The sequence below is a fragment of the Heteronotia binoei genome, chromosome 2 (genome assembly GCF_032191835.1).
Source record: "Heteronotia binoei isolate CCM8104 ecotype False Entrance Well chromosome 2, APGP_CSIRO_Hbin_v1, whole genome shotgun sequence".
Lineage (NCBI taxonomy): Eukaryota > Metazoa > Chordata > Lepidosauria > Squamata > Gekkonidae > Heteronotia > Heteronotia binoei.
The window spans coordinates 41,426,809-41,446,409 of NC_083224.1; the positions used below are offsets into that span (position 1 = coordinate 41,426,809).

A 19,601-nucleotide genomic window follows, 5' to 3' on the forward strand; every position below is an offset into this window, starting at 1 on the left:
ATACTAATCATTTGAAAATACAGGTGCAGAAAGAGTTGATGCCTTGTATTGCTATTGCCATTTAAGAACTGGTGATATCATTTAGTGAATATACAGACTTAATGTAAGGCAGAGAGACTTCTAATTGCATTATATCTGCAGCAGTATGATCCCATAGCAGTAGTTTTTCAACTGTACATGTATAATGCGATTGGGGCTGTTTGCTGCCTTTTAAATTAAGGCAAATTAGAAAGCAGGAAATGCTTGCTATGGTGTTGGAGGAGAAGAGGGACCGCATATCCTTCAAAGGATAAAATGCTTCACTAAAACAGGATGATCATGCGTATGCTTTGTTTCAGCTGTGTTTGAAATGTCTGCTTCTTTTCTGATTTCTGCTATCCAAACTCTGTTTCATTATTTTATTGGATGTCCCATGCTGTTAGTTGCATTCGATTTACACTTTGTAATTTGCCTTAAGAGAGAAAGGTAGACTATAAATTATGTAAATAAATAAATAAGAAAGAATTCCAGACTGTATTGGTGCAGATGGGAAAGACCTTTCATTGGTATAGCAAGTTGAGCATTCAGTTTGTGGAAGAGAAACTGCACATCTTTTAAAGAGAAGGTGGTGTGTCTGAATCAGCAGCAATATAGTGCGCATTCATTTCTCTAGCTTTTTGGAACTTTATAAAGTAATGTATAATTTTAAATGGTTTTAAGTAATTTACTGTGATAACTTGTTTTAAGGGCTCTGTAAGTTCTTTCGTTGTTACCCGCCTTAAGCCCACTTGTGGGGAGGGTGGGATAGAAATCTAACAAATAAATATACTGTAAGTGGCCATGTCACTGCACTACAGAGTTATGCACATTTCTGTCAGAAGAACTGTCTTACTCATTGAGTGCTTGGGAAAGGCCATTGCCTCACAGTGGAATGGCAGCCTGGAATGGAAAAGTCTATATTCTGTGTAGCTGAAATGCATTTTGATTCGCTAAAAAACCTAAGTGTCTATACAAACAGTTAATCCTGCTCACCAGTGTGTTTGATTTAAAAGACTCATAAACCTTCCTTTTCAAGTGCTACTTTTCTTTGGATAGCGCTCGTGTTTTACATTTAGCTGCAAGAAAACGTATGTCCTTAACCAAAGGCTTACTATGCTGGTTTGAAAAAGAATTAGGACTCCATATACCGGTTATTGCAACATTACAGACATCATTGTAAATGCAATGTATTGTTTGCCAATCATTCAGAACAACTGCCATTCACGTAGGAGCCTGTGGGTGAGGAGATAATCTTCCTTAGTCATAGAGTTTGCAGGTTGGAGTCATTGTCAGTTCAGGTTAATTCTGAACTGTTATATTCTGTTACAGAGGAAGTGGCCTCTGTAACAGCTTGACATGGAGTCTGTTTACATGTTCCCATTGTGCGAAGATTCTCCATGCTTTCATTACCATCCCAATTGCAAAAATGTCTGGAAAAGACTATAATGTGAATCCAGGAAACTGGAACTAGTTGGTTGCACTTGCCTTTTAATTTGGAAACTGTCCATTTGCACTTGCCTTTTAATTTGGAAACTGTCCAGTAGGTGTGCAAACAGCACTTTAGATCAGGACATGCACAGCCTTTTTCCAGGATAAAGGAGCATCTTGCCATTCTAGATACAACAGTAAGGATTCCCATATGAACGTAGTCAGAACTTTGCTTGGAGTAATTTGCTTGTTTTTGCATTTTAAAGTATAAAATAGGATACAATAATGTTACAGTTCACAGGAAAATGAGAACATGGCCAGAGCAGCTTTTTTTTTCTTTCAGAAAACATGATACTATGGGGTCCTTGGCAGTACTTAGCTCAGTAGAATGTTGTTGATGGACAGTAAAAATTACTGCTGGGTGAAAATTGAGCTTGCCTTAATTGACTGTGATGAATTCATCTTACTTCGTAATTCAGCAGCATTGGTCTTTCATAATATTGGGCACAGAACAGTTCACAAGCAATGAGAAGTTTAGATTCAACCTCAGTGATTTAACTGACCCACAAGAACAATTGATTGGTCTCATACCTGTCTGTTAGTGTCCTGGCTAGTCTTTCTGACTCTTGGTGCTTCATATGCTCTGCTTTGGAGGTTCATTCAAGAGAGGACATTAGACAGTCTTGTAGCAGTCATTCTTCACAATAGTTAAAATCTGGACCATGGTAAAATACATCATCTTTGCCATTCCCCCAAAGCAGCCCATCTTATCTTCAGAAGGTCCAAGTAATGTTTAGGATTAGTTACCATTATTTTTCTCTACCTGGATTGAATGTGATTGTGGCAAATTTGTCATGTGAATCTAACATCAGCCGTTCACTGTGAGCACAACTTGCCAGCAGATATGCAGTGAATGTGCATATTTCTCCAAAAAGATTAATGTGGGTCTGCAACTCAATATTGATTCTGTTTACACAGTAAAATTAGACATATGCGCCTGTCACATTTGGCAGTATACATCCAGTGTACAAGCTTTTTCCTACACACTAGTGATATCACTGTAGGAAAATTGTAACTTTGCTGCTTGCTATAAATTCTGCATTTCAAAGCAGATTTCTTTTTGCTGTATTTTTCTCAGTCAGAATTAGCAGCATTGCTAGAACACTTACTGATCATGTGTAATCAGTAGAATCAAGTCCTGGGCCCCACTAGTGGACCTTCTGATGGCACCTGGTTTTTTTGGCCACTGTGTGACAGAATGTTGAACTGGATGGACCATTAGCCTCATCCAACATGGCTTCTCTTATGTTCTTGTGTTAAGTCACTTTATCCTCAGAGCACTTTTCCTAAGATGTTGACTTCTTTCAGAGTGGTGACCAGCAGTGGCGCTTAGGTTTCATTCATCCCTTTCAGAAGAGTGCTATTACGTGAGTAGCATGTGCTATTACGTGAGCAGCCCATGTTCTGCGATGTTTGTCTATTTGGCCTCAGTTCCATCCTTTCCTGGGCTGAAATTGGATGGTTTGATGAAAGACAGCTGGTGACAGTGGCAGGGTTGATAAAATAGAGCTAGATGCTTAGCTTTAAACATTATTGGACTATGCTGTTTGAGACTGACATCTCTGAAAATTGTGGCAAGGGAGAATTTAGTAGAAGTTCTCATAACACAAGTAAAAATATTTCTGTATGTTAAAAGAAGAATCTTCATATTATTTTGTTCTTAGTCTGATAAAAACAGCGTTAACACTTTGTTCAGCGAAATACAGAAAAATCAGAATTTCTGTGCCCTGTTTGCCTTTGCAGCAAACAGTGCAGACAGTGCATTAAAGGTTCTTAATATTGCTGTAATTTTTGCTTATAGATCCTGGCTCTGCCGAACGAACAGCACAAAAAAGAAAGTTTCCAAGCCCACCGCACTCTTCCAATGGCCACTCCCCAGAAGACTCCTCAACAAGCCCTATTAAAAAGAAAAAGAAACCTGGCTTATTGAACAGTAATAATAAGGAGCAGGTAATAGAAGTCATGGAGGTGATATGATGTTTGTATTTGCATGGTTATAATTAATGCTGTGGTCATCCCTTGGTTCAGTCTGTGGTAATGGTTCTCCATTAACCATAGGAGAGATTGAATATGGAGATTACTATGTATTTCTAGTTTCCACAGCAGTCAAGCTCTTTAGTAAGTAGTAGAATTCAGAGTTATATACAACAAAGCTCTATACCTTTAACCAGTGGTCATTACCCTTCAAGCCCCATGGCGCAGAGTGTTAAAGCTGCAGTACTGCAGTCCTAAGCTCTGCTCACGACCTGAGTTCGATCCCCGGCAGAAGCTGGGTTTTCAGGTAGCCAGCTTGAGGTTGACTCAGCCTTCCATCCTTCCGAGGTCGGTAAAATGAGTACCCAGCTTGCTGGGGGGAAAACGTAGATGACTGGGGAAGGCAATGGCAAACCACCCCGTAAAAAGTCTGCCGTGAAAACGTTGTGAAAGCAACGTTACCCCAGAGTCGGAAACGACTGGTGCTTGCACAGGGGGCCTTTCCTTTTCCATTATCCTTCATGAACATATTCTTTTCCCATGAGCAATATTGCCAGGCAGTAACCAACTTGGAACAGGGAAATTTCAAAAATTTGTGGGCTTGTGTGCACATGTACATACATTTCATAGTACTTGATCTTCTAGTTTCCACAGCAGTGTTACAGAAATAATTTTGATCAGTGCTACAGAAATAATTTTGACATGGCTGGAAGTCAAAATTTTAGAGATGCTGCCCAGGTGAGCTGAAGCAGCCTCAGGTGTTCCTCTGTTACCATTCAACCTGAAGCACAAGGAAGTGCAAGGAAACTGACTATAGAGGTGTCTGGTTGCTGATAGGAATAAAATGCATCTCTTTTCATGCTGTAGTACATTCCTTCACTGAAACCATTTGCCAGTTTTTTGATGTCTCATTTATTGTTCAAGCTGTTTTAAAACACCTTTTAATCTGGCTCCCCCACCCCCCTGCCTTCTCACAGAGGAGTCAGTACCAAGGATCTTTCAAAGAGAAAAATGGGCAAATGGCAAGAGTGTCACATTAGTGTCCTTGTCCCATTCTCCTGGTATTAAATGTTTCTGGGGAATTCTACAACTGGATTTGGAGCAGAGTAGCAATTATGACATAAGGAAGCTGTTGCTTAAGTGATGGGGGCATCCTGGAGGTGTCTGTTGTTCGGTGTTTGGTTCCCCTCCCCCATTCTTTTGTTTCAGATTTAGAGTGGTAGTTTGGTTTACTCATTTATTGTCTAGACTGGGTGGGACTGTGCTTGAGCTGTCACTCCCTCTAAATATGTTATGGAAGAGGTGAAAGTAAGGGCATTGCTGGCCCTTATTTTCTTGCCCTTTACCTGTCAGTAAGGTGTTAGCATCTTGGTAAGTGGGCTAAGATTTATTGTAAATAATAGGAGTGCTGTTTGATTCTGGTTACTTTCAATCTAACTGCTGGCATAAATAAATGATTTATTAGAAATGAATACTCAGAAAATTTTTTTCTTTTTAGAAACTCAGATTTTCACTTTAGAGTATTTTTGCAGATTGACATGTTTGCATTTTCATTCAACAACACTCTAATTGCTTCTGCAGTCAACTAAAGAGGGCACTTTTTATAGAGCAGCTGGGAGGTCATTCTAAAACCATAAGGATCAGATGTGTCACTTTAAATGTACATTTTGATGTGATGTGACTGAAATTCGTCTGGGTATGATGAGGTTGCATATATAACTAAATACTATTTAGTGTTTTGTTTTTTAAAATGTGTTCTCGCTACACTTTAGGGTTGCCAACTCTGGGTTTGGAAATATCTGGACATTTGAGGGTGGAGCATGGGAGAGTAGGTCTTAGGGAGGAGAGGGACCTTGGTAGAGTATAATGCCACGCAGTCCACTTTCCAAAGCTGCCATTTTCTCCAGAAGGCGATCAAATATTTTAAACAAATAAATAAGCAGTCTTTGAAGTTTGGAGATCACTTGTAATTTCAGGAGTTCTCCAGTCTCCAACTGAAAGTTGGCAACCATCCTAAATTTCCAGGAGTAAATGGAGTGTGTGTGTGAAACTCTGTGTTATTCACAGTATTCCATTTATCGTTGCTATACAGTTGGTGGTAATCAGGCACACTAACTATTAGTGACGTTCCTAAGAGAAAATAATACTGCCAATGAAACAACAGCAGTAGAAATTATCATATGGTAGTTTGTTGCTTGTACTATATAAATAGAAATTATAATGAAATTGTCTTTATGTAAAGGAAGTTATAACTGTTGTAGTCTTTAGATATGATATGCTTCTGAACTAAGAACAGCATGCCTGTAGTATTACTGTGCAATTGCTGTGAATATTTGTTTAGCTGAAATGTGTTGCAACTGGAGTGTTACTTGATCTACTGAGTCCCCAGTCTACAATACATAAATGGCCCTGGTGAGTGAAATAGGCTATGGCCTTTGGTTTAGCTAGGACTCGTTTGCACCTGGAACAATGCTATGTTTCTATGGTCATGAAATCCCAGGCGATCACTATTTTGGATTGGTATCGTATTTTATGGTGGCATGTGAGCTCTCAATCCCACCTCCTGCTTGCTTACAATAACAAATAGTGTAACTGTTATACAGTCACTTGTTTTGAGATGAAACAGCAGTGAAAGTTGAGAATTCCCTGTTATTTAGTGGTTCTCTCAACTTTAATCTGAGTGAAATGATGTAAACCAATTGGTTAACAAAGTCCAAATTACACCCAAAAAAAGAAAGCTAAGAGTACATAAGAAATTTCAGAGCTCCTGTATCTTTTGTTGTGGTTTTCTAACTTCGGAAATATTGGGAATATCAAGTCTCAAGTGTAGTCTTTCTGTTTTGCTGAAGGTGTTTCTTGGAGGCCCAAGAGATGTGGATGAGGAGCAGTCTCAAGCCATGTGTACCCTAGAGAATTGCTCCTAATTTGGAGCAGTGGGACCACTTTAGCTTAAGTACTAACAGTGTGGCATGTGCTTTGCTTATTTTGTCAATCTGTGCAGTGTGTGTTACTCTTTGGTTGCACTAGTATTATCTATGCTATAACGCACTGACTTCAACTGCAATAGGAGATATACCATCTATTGCAGGAAATGATCACTCTACTGCTGGGTGATACAAGATGGGTTGCTTGAACAAAGTCATGGTGGACCTTACTTTTTAAAAAGGAACTTCATGAATATTGAGATGGTTCATTCTGAAATAGTTCACAATCTTTATTTTCAGCCTGCAGTAGTCTGTGTTGGTAAAAAGCATTTTAAAAGTACTGGTATTAAAACTGAGTTGGCAAGGATCTAACTGTCTTGGTAGTAAACTGCTAATTTATTTTTCTTTACTGCTATCCAAGGAAGAGAGAGCTCAAAATAACTCAGTTTCTAGTATAACTAAACAAGTGGTTTCTTTTGAGCGTCTTCTGTACAAGCTAATTAATACATAAAGTATTGACAGTATCAATTATATAATTTTGCTTAATTTTGCCCTCCTTTCACTAAAAGTTTATGTACAATTGTCACCGTCTGAGGTGGCAATTGAAAAGCATATTAGATTGGTTTAATTGTTGCTATGAATTTTTAATAAGGACTATAATTTAAAGAAAGAGACCAAATCTGAAAACCTCTTAATGTACAATGACGGATTGTTTCCAGATTATATATTTTCCTGTAGAGACTGTTTGTGCTTTCTCATGTTTGAGCAAATGTGGACAGAGTTCACTGGTCTTCTGCTTGTTCCTATCTAAATGTGCATGCATTTTAAGCATAAACTCGTGTACCTGACTACTGATAGTACAAGGGCAAACAAGTTGAAGTTTGGATTTATTCTGGTGGTGGCTGGCCAATTGGAAGAGTCATCTGTTTCATAGTTTGGACATATGGACATATGAAGCTGCCTTATACTGAATCAGACCCTTGGTCCATCAAAGTCAGTATTGTCTACTCAGACTGGCAGCGGCTCTCCAGGGTCTCAAGCTGAGGTTTTTCACACCTATTTGCCTGGACCCTTTTTTGGAGATGCCAGGGATTGAACCTGGAACCTTCTGCTTACCAAGCAGATGCTCTACCACTGAGCCACCGTCCCTCCACCGTCCATAGTTTCCATAACTATGCTTAGTTTAGATTTTTTAGTAAGCTGTTTCACACAATAAATGTGATTTCCCCCCCTCCGCCCCTTCCAGCAATCCCATTGAAGAGATGTAAAGAAATGCGGCAACTCTCTTTCTTTAAATTTATGGTATGCTAAGCTATGGGAATAATTTCTAATGAGTAGAATAATGGACCGTCTGTTTTTCTGGTATCATGACTCATGTAGGTCACATGGTCATCAGTTTTGACTCTCCTTTCCAATAAAGGAGTCCTTCCTATAGATGTTCAACTTTTTGGCTGATTAAGGTTTTAAGAAATGGGATCTTGCGTTGGCACTGATAGATGGCATTGAGTGTACATTTTTATGGTTTGATATTTAGACCTTTCTGCATGGAATTAAAATTTTAAAAAAGAAATGGCAACTCTTTGGTTAGCAGGAATTGTGCAGGCCTTGACCACTATAGCAGTGGCAGTATCTCAGTGAAATTGGGTGCTCTGCTTCAACTTTCTCTTCAAACTTTTACAGGTTTTAACTTGTTAGTGGCATTTGTTTTCCTGTGATTCTTGAGGTGTTCATGTTTAGACAGCAAGCTCCGTATTTAACCCAAGGGACTAACAAACCAGAGCTTGGTAGTGCAGTTGAGTAGACAGTGCAGCTGAATTCCATATCTTTCAACAGCTGAAGGAAAACTGAGAGAAAAAGTGGTGAACCTTTTGTTGATTTATAATCCTGGCATAAGTTGAGCTGAGATTTGTTTAAGCCACTTCTTTTTGTATCTCAAATAAGTGTTTTCTTGCTTATTATTTCAGGCTGTTCACCTGGCAGTAAGCTTACAAATGTGCAACAAGAAGCAAACCACCTCATGCTTGTTTCTAAAAAAAAAAACCACCCCTGGATGTTGTTTTATTAACAAGTAGCATCATTTACAAAAACAACCTTGAGTCAAACACATTTTGCACTGACTTCTTTTGTAAAACTCTTAATGCTTGTGTTGGAACAAAAAAGGTGTCTTGTGGCAGTTTTAAAGACAGGTTTACTGAAGCATAAGTGTTTGTGGACTAGATCCCATGTCATTCTCTCAAGTATGAAGTGATACCTGTAGTCACTGTTAGGCATTTAGTCACCTATTGGGCTGTCCCATATGTTAATATGTTGGAAGGGTAAGAAGTTGCTAACATCTGCCAGGATAAATCAGAGCTTCAGTTGTCTGTTTAATAGTCCTAAAGCCTGATAGTAGTTTCTCACATAGACTCGAATGGCAGAAAACTCAGGAATAAACCAGAGCATTCAAGACAAGTTCTGGCATCCATCAGATGTCTTTTACCACCCAGAGATATGCATTGCATGTGTGCATTTTCATCCTTACACACACACACACACACACACACACACCCCTTCAGTTAACATGCTTCAAAACATGAAGGAGAGATCTGAGAGCTCTACAACAGTCAGAGTATATGAGTAATGTCAAAGGTGCATTGTGCTCTGCATAAAAAAAAGTGTGCTCTGCACAAATGCACAAAAATAGTCAAATGCTGATGAAGGTGGGTTGGTCATGTTTGATTATTATTTTATTTGAAAATCCTTCCTTGGAGGTTTTTAAACAGAGGCTAGATGGCCATCTGACAGCAATGAAGATCCTGTGAATTTAGGGGGAGATGTTTGTGAGTTTCCTACATTGTGCAGGGGGTTGGACTAGAGGTCCCTTCCAACTCTATGATTCTATGATTCTATGATTCTATAATGCAAATTTGTTTTGAAACCAAACCTGTCTTTCTTGCCTACATTTCAGTCAGAACTAAGACATGGTCCGTTTTACTATATGAAGCAGCCACTCACCACAGACCCTGTTGATGTTGTACCACAGGATGGACGGAATGATTTCTATTGCTGGGTTTGTCATCGGGAAGGCCAAGTCCTCTGCTGTGAACTCTGCCCTCGTGTTTATCACGCTAAGTGTCTGAAACTGACAGCTGAGCCAGAGGGGGATTGGTTTTGCCCAGAATGTGAGGTTAGTTTGCTATGAGGTGTCTGTGTGTCTCATTGATATATCTTGAAAAGATAAGAGAGGGAACAGTGTGAAGATGCTTCCAAACTAAGAGTTTTGCTAATATTTACCAGTCTTACATTCCCTGAACCTCCATTCTTGATCATCTGCATCTTCTGTATTAACTTTATATCTACCATTTTGGGGTGGAGCAGGGGATAGCACCCAAATGTTTGTCTCTCTCTCACTTCATTCACACTGACCATAGTATGATGGAGACAGTTTCATTGTGAATTGTTCTCACATCACCCAAGGAAGTATTTGCATAATAATGAGCAGTACCAGTTGTATAGCTCCAACCTGCCTGCTAGATACCCAGCTAGGAATTGGGTTTGTGCATTCATATGCTTACTGGAGCATTGTGGAAAGGGAAGCACCTTCCAGATCACAAACAGTGTGTGAACAAGTATTTAATCACAATATGACAATTAAGATGACAGAAATTTTTGGAAAGTTAAAAGCAGTAAATTTAGCTGTAGTGGCAGTCCTGGCCTTGCACACAATGTCTGGCACTATGTTCCTTCCTTTAATCTTGTTGTTCGCAGTCCTTCTTGACCCTATGGCAGAAGTCCATCACCAAGATGACGAAGTACATGACACTCCTTAGACTTGTTGAGGAAAGGGAGTAAGATTTTTGTCAATAATACAGGCACAGTAATCTCCACTGTTTCTTCAGTTACTGATGGTTGTGGACTCAGTCAAAAGCTGCTAGAAAAATATCACGGTCTTGATTTTCTCAGCCATACTGGCAGAATAGCACCCCGCTGTCCATTTATAGATTGTACACATTCTTGGTTTTTACAGCACAATGAGTACCACTTAGGGGAAAAAGAGATTTCAATATTGTGTTTGCATGTGACAGTAAACTGCATGCTCCATTGTAATGAAGGGATATATAGATGTTTAGCTGATCTGAAAATTTATTGTGTTTGCCTTTAGAAAATTACTGTAGCAGAATGCATAGAAACACAGAGTAAAGCTATGACAATGCTCACAATTGAACAGCTATCCTACTTGCTCAAGTTTGCACTACAGAAAATGAAACAGCCAGGGGTAAGGACAAAGTGTTAATATTTTACTCCATTGTATTATTTGTAATTGAATAATTAAATGTTTAGATCAGGGGTGTCAAACTCATTTGTTATGAGAGCCAGATCTGCCATAAATGAGACCTTGTCGAGCTGGGTCATGTGTCATAAAATGTAATGCCAGGTAGCAGAGATATAAACTTCATAAAAGGGCACAAAAACAAAGATTTTTTAAAAGCTTAAAATAAAACATGCTTAAAACATTAGCACTCGTTAGTCTTAAAAGTGCTTTCTTTATCTCCTCTGTGTGATTCAGGGAACTGGACAAAGGAAGCTCTGGCTCTTTCTTTCCTTCCCCAGGGGACCAGGAGGGGGAGAAGCATCAGCCAATAGAAGGAAGAGAGGCTTGGCTCAGTAGCTCTGCTGTGCAATTGAGAGAGCCTGGCAAAACAAGCTCTCCCTCCCCCCCTTGCTCCCCAAGGGAGGAGCCTCAGCCAATGGAGAAAATAGAGTCTTTGCTCTGTAGCTCCTGTGCGATTGAGCAAGCCTGGCAAAGCAAGCTGTGATGCAGAAGGAAGCAGATGGCCAGTGGCTCAGAGGCCTGACAGGAGCCCTCCAAGGGCCTTACTTGGCCCCAGGGCCGCATGTTTGACACCTTTGGTTTAGATTCCTAATTACATGCAAGCATTCCATTATTTGTGTAATGTACAGAAGAGGAAATTTTGTCCCTTCCCCCAACTCTCTAGTCATAAATTTGAGAAGGGATGGAATTTACTAGTCTGGGATGAGTTACAGCCTGTAATTTCGCAGGTGATGATTATTCCATATGATCCTGACCATAGCTCTGCTGCTGCAGGAATAAAAGATTGTAACACTTTTGCTCTTGGTTGAACTAGGATTTGCTTTGGAACTTTATTCCTTTGTTTATTTGATTAGCACACCGCCTTTTTCTCCAGTGGGGACTCTAAGCAATTGACACCATTCTCCTCTCCTTCAGTAAGGATAAAACAACCCTGTAACGTAGATTAGGCTGAAAAAGTATGACTAGCCCAAGGTCACCCCGTGAGCTTTCATGGCCCAAGTGGGGATTCAAACCCAGGTCTACCACTTTTAACCACTACATTTCACTGGCCTCTCAAGTATTATAGGGCAGTGGTCCCCAACCTTTTTGGCCCCAGAGACCGGCTCCAGGCCCAGCCCACTGACTGCGGCCCAGAGCAGGCATGGTGGGGGGACCCAATTTGGCCTCCCCCCTCGAGGCGCCTTCTCCTTCCTGTTTTCCTTCCCCATTTTCCTCCTCCCTTGCCCCCCCGCACAGCCTCACCACTTCCTCCTCCCCCTATTTTCCTCCTCTCTCCTCCCCCCCCCGTGCAGCCTTGCCACCTCTTAAAGGTGCAGATTGACTCCTACTTTGTTCTGTTGCTTCAGACCAACACAGCTGCCCACCTGGATCTATCCTCCCCCCCTGTTTTCTTCCCTCGCCCCCCCCGCCCCCGTGCAGCCTCGTCACCTCTTCTCCCCCCCATTTTCTCCATTTTAAGGGGAAAGGGTGGTGAAGTCCTCCCAGGCCGCCGCCCCTGCCAAACAGCTGCGGGGAAAAAAACGCCACAGGCAGTGGCAGCCGAGGGCACATTGCACCCCAGGCAGGCACCCCCCAAAGCTCTTCAACACCCCCCCCCCCGGCCTGCGATACTCACCCCTCCTTCCCTTCCCTTTCTGTCCCGTTCCGTCACCTTCCTCCCCCCCCCGCCCGCCATCACAGCGTGCCACCGCTGCCAGGGCGGGGGGGAGGCAACGGGACAGGAAGGAAAGGGAAGGGTGGCAGCGGTGGGCTTGGAGGAGGAAGCAGACACACTGTGGCTGGGAGGGCCGGGGGGGGGGGGAGAGGCAACAGGAAGGGAAGTGAAAGAGGTGATAGAGGAGGAGGCAGGCATGCCGCCCAGGCACAGGGGGGCGGGAGGCAAAGGGATGGGAAGGGAAAGGAAGGGCGGCCAGCAGCAGCAGCGAGCGACGCTGCCCTTGCCTCCTTCCCACTTGAGAAGGATGCAAGGGCAGCGTTGCTCGCTTGAAGCTGCTGCAGCAGCTTTCCCAGCCGATCAGCTGATCGGTGGGAGGGGGAGGCTGTGTGGGGGGTGAAGGAGGAAACGGGGGGGGAGGCACTGCAGGGGGCGGTGGCAGCGAGGCTGTGCGGTCCATGGAAAACAGGCTGCAGCCCACTACTGGTCCCCGGCCCGGGGGTTGGGGACCCCTGTTCTAGTGGTCTGACATATTGAAGTGTCAAACCCCTAGAACAGCAGTTCTGTAGTCCTCCTTTGACCTCCTATTCTGTCCATTCCTGTCTCTGTTGGCTTGCAGAGCTCACAGCAATGTTGGTAGTTCCTTTTTTGTTGTGTGTAGTTATATAATGAAGTCAACAGTTCTGAAGACTGTAAGAGTGAGGGCTTCTTGCTGCAAAGCTTTGAGGTCAGATTGGGAAGAACAAAGCAAGAGCACTATCATTTCAACTTCATATACCCTTTTAGAAAACACATGATAGTATTGATTACAAGTAAAAATGTAACGCTCTGTATTTAGCCCACCATTGTTTTTCTCAGTCCTTTTGACTGGAAGAGTTGGACCCAGGTTTGAATTTAAGCCATAACCCATAACTGTTATCCTGTGTCCTGCTAACAACGTTATCCATCCATACAGAGGTTCCTTCCTCCAATAGAGGGGGCTTCTGTTCCAGGGGAAGAGTCAAGTTATGTTGGAGGAAGGCTTCTGTGGAGCCTTTAGGCATGGGGGAGGCTTTAAATTTCGCTGACTGAAGCAATGATATATGCTGATATTTATTTATAATTCTTTATGTAGTATTCTTTAATCCTGCCCTTCCTCCATGGAGTTCAGGGGAGCATGCATGATTCTTCCTTCAGGCTAGACTAAAATAGAATGGCAGACCCAAGGTTACTCAATGAGTTGCATGGCAAACATGGATGGGTTTTTCTGAGCCTATTCTAGCCACACCATACTGGATACATATGACTGATGAAGTCAGTTGTTAGTATCTGACAAAGGGAGCTTTGATTGTTGAAAGCTCATGCTCTGAAAATCTCATTGACTTCAAGGTGCTACTGGATTTGAATCTGGCTGTTCTACTGCAAACCAGCATAGAAGCCCCCAGAAACAAAACACAAATATGTTATGGTTACCCTGTTACATTATTGTAGTTAATGATAATGGAAATCATTTGTGTTCCCACAAGTATATTTGCCGTGACCTCCCAGCAGGGCTTGGGATCCATATTCAAATAGGATATTATGAATTTTGAAGCTTTTCATTGTTTGTTAAACTTGGAATCTTTTTTCCCCTTTGCAACAGACAGAGCCATTTCAAAAGCCAGTTTCACTGGATCAGCATCCAGATTATGCAGAATACATCTTTCATCCAATGGACCTTTGTACATTAGAAAAGGTTAGTTTGAAAGCAAGGAGAAAAATCCTGTTTGCTTGTAATTGCTTTTATTGCTGATTTCTAAAATCAGCCCAGTACTTTGGATATATGGTAAATAAGATTGCCCTTTCTACATTATGGAATGGGTCCAATGCGCTGGAAATATTGGGCTTGATTTTTATTTGTGCAAATCCACAGCAGCTTCACCGGGCATAATTTACAGATTTGTTTGGAAATTTACAAATGATTGACCCAAGGAATCTCACTTGGGTATGCTAATTTTTTCCCTGCCCAAATACTAACAGGCTTTGACTAACAGAATGAGAGGGATCTTTCAATTAGAAAAGCTGCTTTTACCAGTTTACACTAGTAGAAATGACACATGCAAAATTTTAAGAGTAGGTTTACAATGTTGTGTCTTTGACCCTGGTAGCAATTTTAGCCAAGTGTAATTGTAATAGTACTTATGATGTAAGCTTCTTTCTAAGAAGGATCATATACGTCTCTTGCTGCATGTTCTTAACTCCTTCTCCTTCCTTTTAAAAACAAGTCATACTTTAACATGCTCTTCCAGTTGGGCAAATTATGTCTCTAAACCAGGAGATGAAATCGTGGTTTGGCATGGAGTCCACTTTTGGTTCATGCAAATAACCGAAACAAAAATAGGAATGTTGAATAAGAGAGGGGGGAGTACAGGACCTTGCAATGCATTCTGTGTCTCTGAACCATGATTTGAAATTGGGAATATGATGTCTGAACTGGGATTCCTTCTTTCTCCCTCCCCCTCCCCCTCCTACTGTCTGTGATTTCCTTGACAGACTCTAGACAATATTTGATTGAAGATACTGGATTTATATCCCGCCCTATATTCTGAATCTCAGAGTCTCAGAGCAGTCACAGTCTCCTTTACCTCCCCCCCCCCACACACAACAGACACCATGTGAGGTGGGTGGGGCTGAGAGAGCTCTTACAGCAGCTGCCCTTTCAAGGACAACTCCTACAAAAGCTATGGCTAACCCAAGGCCATTCCAGCAGCTGCAAGTGAAGGTGTGGGGAATCAAACTCAGTTCTCCCAGATAAGAGTCCACTTACTTAACCACTACACCAAACTGGCTCTGATGAAACTGAGAATATGGCAAGATTGTAGCACTTTGATTTATAAATCAAGTAACATTGCTAAAACTCTTTAAATTATGCCTAAAATGTTCTTATGATATGTAAACAAATGATGCTGGTGCACAAATAATGTACACTCATTACATATATGAGATTCTTGAATTTGCAAGCTCTATATGGTAACATTTAATTCAGTTCAACATTAGTTTACATGCTTATTAAATGCATCCTTAATTTATTTTTTAAAAAATCTATCTCAATGTTCAGAGGCACTTGGACAGAGGTGGCTAGGCAGTGCTGATGCTGTTAGACCTGTTGGTGGCGTTCGACACGGTCGACCATCAGCTACTGATCTGCCGCCTCGCCGATGCTGGGATTCTGGGGTTGGCCTTGAATTGACTTTCCTCCTTCCTCCAGGGTTGGGGACAGAGGGTGGCGCTAGGAGACGAAGTATCCCAATGACACCCACTTATATGTGGTGTGCTGCAGGGAGTGGTTCTTTTCCCGATGTTATTCAACATCTGCATGCGCCCCCTCACCCAGGTGCCCAGAGGTATGGACAGAGTTGCCACCAGTACGCAGATGACACCCAGCTCTATCTGTTGATGGGCGGCCAGTCTGACTGGAAAATCTGTCCACAGCATTGAAAACTGTGGCAGGGTGGCTTAGGCTGAGTAGACTGAAATGAAATCCAACAAAGATGGAGGTCCTGTATCTGAGTCACCTCTGTCCGGGACTGGAAGTCCGCTTACTGGCCTTCGACAGAGCGCAGCTGACACCTAAAGTTCAAAGCTTCGGGGTGCTCTTGGATCCCTCTTTATGGAGGCCCAAGTAGCTGCCACTGCAAAGACAGCCTTCTACCATCTCTGGATGGCAAATCAGTTGGTCCCCTTTCTTGAACGTGATGACTTGGCAACAGTGATGCATGCGATGGTCACCTCGAGACTGGGTTACTGTAATGTCCTCTACATGGGGCTGCCCTTGTCCCAAATCTGGCAACTTCAACTAGTGCAGAATGCTGCAGCCAGGCTGCCAATGGGAGTTCCTTTACAGGAACACATTCAGCCTGTGCTGAAAGTGCTGCACTGGCTACCGATAGTGTACAGGATTCACTTCAAGGTGCTGGTCATTACCTTTAAAGCCCTATATGGCCAGGGTCCTACATACCTTAGGGACCGCCTTTCCCTGCACATGCCCCAACGAGCACTTCGGTCCGGATCTCAAAACCTGTTGACAGTTCACAGCATCAGAGAAGCAAGGCTCAAAACAACAAGAGCCAGGGCCTTTTCCGTTGTTGCCCCTAGCTGGTGGAATGAGTTCAGGAGGAGATTAGGGTCCTGCAAGAGCTTCCACAGTTCCACAGGGCCTGTAAAAGGTCACTCTTCTGCCAGGCATTTACATGATAGTAACATCTGCAGCAATGGGACTGGCCAATAAGAACACCACCAATGGCCTATCTCACCACACTGTGGCAACCCTGAGACCTCTGAGTACAGCTAACCACTAGAATTTAATCGCTGCCTGAAACCATGATAGTAGTACATGCAGATGTTTTAAGAATTGTTTTTATGTTCTATGTTTTTATTTTTGTTCATCTTACCTGGTCACGCTAATGTGCTTGTGTCGACCCTTGGTTTATGAGCCATCCTGAGCCTGCCTTTGGCGGGGAGGGCGGGATATAAATTAAATAAATAAATAAGATAAATTTTATAAAATTTCCAGCTGATAGATTTAAAAAATATTTTTCAACTTCAGATATTCTTTGTATACTTGTTCTGCAGAATGTTAAAAAGAAGATGTATGGTTGCACTGAAGCTTTTTTGGCTGATGCCAAATGGATTTTGCACAATTGCATTATTTACAATGGGGGTATGTATGTTTTCTTGAAAATGAATATATTGTTTGTTTGGAAAGTTATCATAATTTCACCACAGGTGAGAGATCTGCCTTAAGAAGGGCTTAAAATCTGAATACCTGAGACCTAGAAGAAAAACCAAGAGGAAATAGTTTCAATCATTTCACATTTTCTAGTTTAATTCTGTTATAGTGCTTTCTGAAATTAAATTGTTTAAAGTTATATTGCAAACTTTGCAATGTTAGTCTTCTTGTAGTAAATAGTCTTCTAATAGTAAATATTCTGATTCTTCCTTTTATCTCTGAAACTAGATGTGACCTTTCATAATCTTTGGGTGTTTTCACATGGCAACTCTTTGCAAGTGGAATTTGCTATTCTTACACAGTAAAAATCCAGCTGCAGTGTGTGTTGTTTAGTGCGTGTGAACACACCCTTTGAGTTGACTTTTCATAAGATGTTAGAAAATATAAAAATTCTCAGGGGATTTAACTGTTAGATCCTGTTGGGTGGTGGTGTACTTTAGGATTTCCTTGACCTCTGTGATAACAGTAGGTTGGTCCCAAAGCATATCAGGCTCTTCATATGTGTCCATTAATATCCTTGACTTAGTGCTTTTTGTTCTGGCCAAGAATAATGTGATCTGAAGGGAAGCATAAATTTCTTCAGTTCACTTCTCATGGACAGATCAGTTCCTAATGGAGTTGGTTTACAGAAACAACTGACCTGTTGCAAAAATGGGCAGTAACCCTTTCAGTATCAGTGCTAGGAGACAACATCAGGGGAAGGCCTTGATCTCTGTGTCCTGCTGTTTGCCTTTCATAGTAACTGGTTGGCTACAGTGTGAGATGGGATGTTGGACCAGATGGACCATTGGTATGATGATACAGCAAGGCTCTTCTTGAGTTCTACCAGTTTGAAGGCTACATCCTGGAGACTTATCAAAAGATCACCTGAAGTTACCACTCTTGGGAGGATTTCCTGTTAATCAGAAAATATCTGGATGGTTGCCATGGTCACTCTTAGACAGTCCCTCCTGCTTATAAGAATCTGATTGATCCCTTGCTTTTTGGGGAATATAGGATAACGAAATAACAGGGGTAGTGGCTAGAGTGTCTAAAGAAAAATACTTTGAGATTGGCAAGAGCTCACTTCAGAGCCTGTTCCACGATAGTGCTGTTCCACCATCATTACATTATTTCAGTACCTCCCAGCGGTTCAGTGTAGTAAAAAGGACTACTTCAAATTCTATCCCTCAAGGAGCATTTGAGCAGTAGGCCTTGTGGGAATTTGAGCAATAGACCTCAGAAGCTGAATGCTGAGAGTCTAGTTTTCTGCTCCATGGACATTGTTGTGTGGAGTGCTACAACATTCTCACTTGTCTGAAACTGTCTGGAACTATTTGGCAAGGTCATTTGTCAGTTTGGGGTACAGTACCATCACTGTGCTGACACCTTGTTCTTTTTCTGCTTTTGTTCGAATATCTGTTGGAGTCCTTAACTTGTATTTGTGCTCACTGATTGACTGGTTAAGGACAAATTAACTGAAACTTATTCTTAATATGATGAAGATGATGATGTTTGAAAAGCTAGTATATTTTGGAATAGTTGTATGGCTCATTTTGGGTGGGATTGTACTCTCTTTAATACTCATGGCTGCTATTTTGGGTTATTCTTATGGATCTAACATAGCGTTGGAATGCCCAAGTGGAGGCATTGGCCAACAGTGCTGTTTCACCTTAAATTGTAATGCCAGCTGCACCTTAAATTGTAATGCCAGCTGCACCATCTCCTGGACAAGAAAGACTGATTATATCCACAGTAGGCTTCTGTAATGCTAGTGTTGAGGGTCCTTTTCTTTAGGAACCACAACTTTTCTTGAATTTGGCAACAAGGGAGCAGTACACAGTACTTTATTCCAATTTTATATCAGCTTCACAGACATCCAGTTTGGTTCTGGATCTTGAAATCCCTAAATGGTGTGGGATGAGGAATACAATGAAGATTGTTTTCAAAGTGTTATTCAGAAATTAATAATATTTTTCCTGTTGAGCCATTTATTGAACTGGCAACCTTAAAAAATACCTATTCAAATAGTTCCCTTCTAAACATATTATCCATATCAAAAAGCAGATTTTTAAAATTGAAAATGGAAATATTAATTTAGATTTAATTACATTTAATGAAGATTTAATTAGACATTACCCTTTATTTCCTCAGGAAATCATAAATTGACGCAAACAGCAAAAGTCATAATAAAAATCTGTGAGCATGAGGTAGGTATTCTTTATTTAGTCTTCTGTATACTGAAGTTCTCTGCTGTCTGATTTAATTGTTTTCATATTTTGCAATCTACCTTGAGTCTCAGTGAGAAAGGTGGACTATAAATGAAGTTAACCATAATAAAATGCATTTGAATTTGTTTTAGAGGCCCAGTACTATGCATGTCTGTGATTAATCTTGAAAAGGAGTTTGCCTTGAACTTGATAGTTCCCTGGTCTAAGATATTTGCGCACAGAGATTTAGTCAAGTGTGTAGGCCAGATTGTTTAAATTAAGAAGTTTGCCATTC

At 41.4% G+C, this 19,601-nt stretch overlaps 1 protein-coding gene across 9 annotated transcripts in view; it reads left to right on the plus strand.

Annotated features, from left to right (window-relative positions):
* The window catches only part of ZMYND8 (zinc finger MYND-type containing 8), a 101,319-nt gene that overhangs the window by 44,911 nt on the left and 36,807 nt on the right, over positions 1-19,601 (plus strand). For 8 of the 9 annotated variants that reach the window (XM_060230842.1, XM_060230841.1, XM_060230839.1 and 5 more), the window contains 6 exons: positions 3,308-3,456; positions 9,352-9,570; positions 10,546-10,659; positions 13,992-14,084; positions 16,961-17,048; positions 19,251-19,306. In XM_060230842.1, the coding sequence (XP_060086825.1) occupies positions 3,308-3,456; positions 9,352-9,570; positions 10,546-10,659; positions 13,992-14,084; positions 16,961-17,048; positions 19,251-19,306 (719 nt within the window). The remainder of the gene's footprint in view (positions 1-3,307; positions 3,457-9,351; positions 9,571-10,545; positions 10,660-13,991; positions 14,085-16,960; positions 17,049-19,250; positions 19,307-19,601) is intronic. The other variant, XM_060230849.1, reaches the window with a different exon arrangement.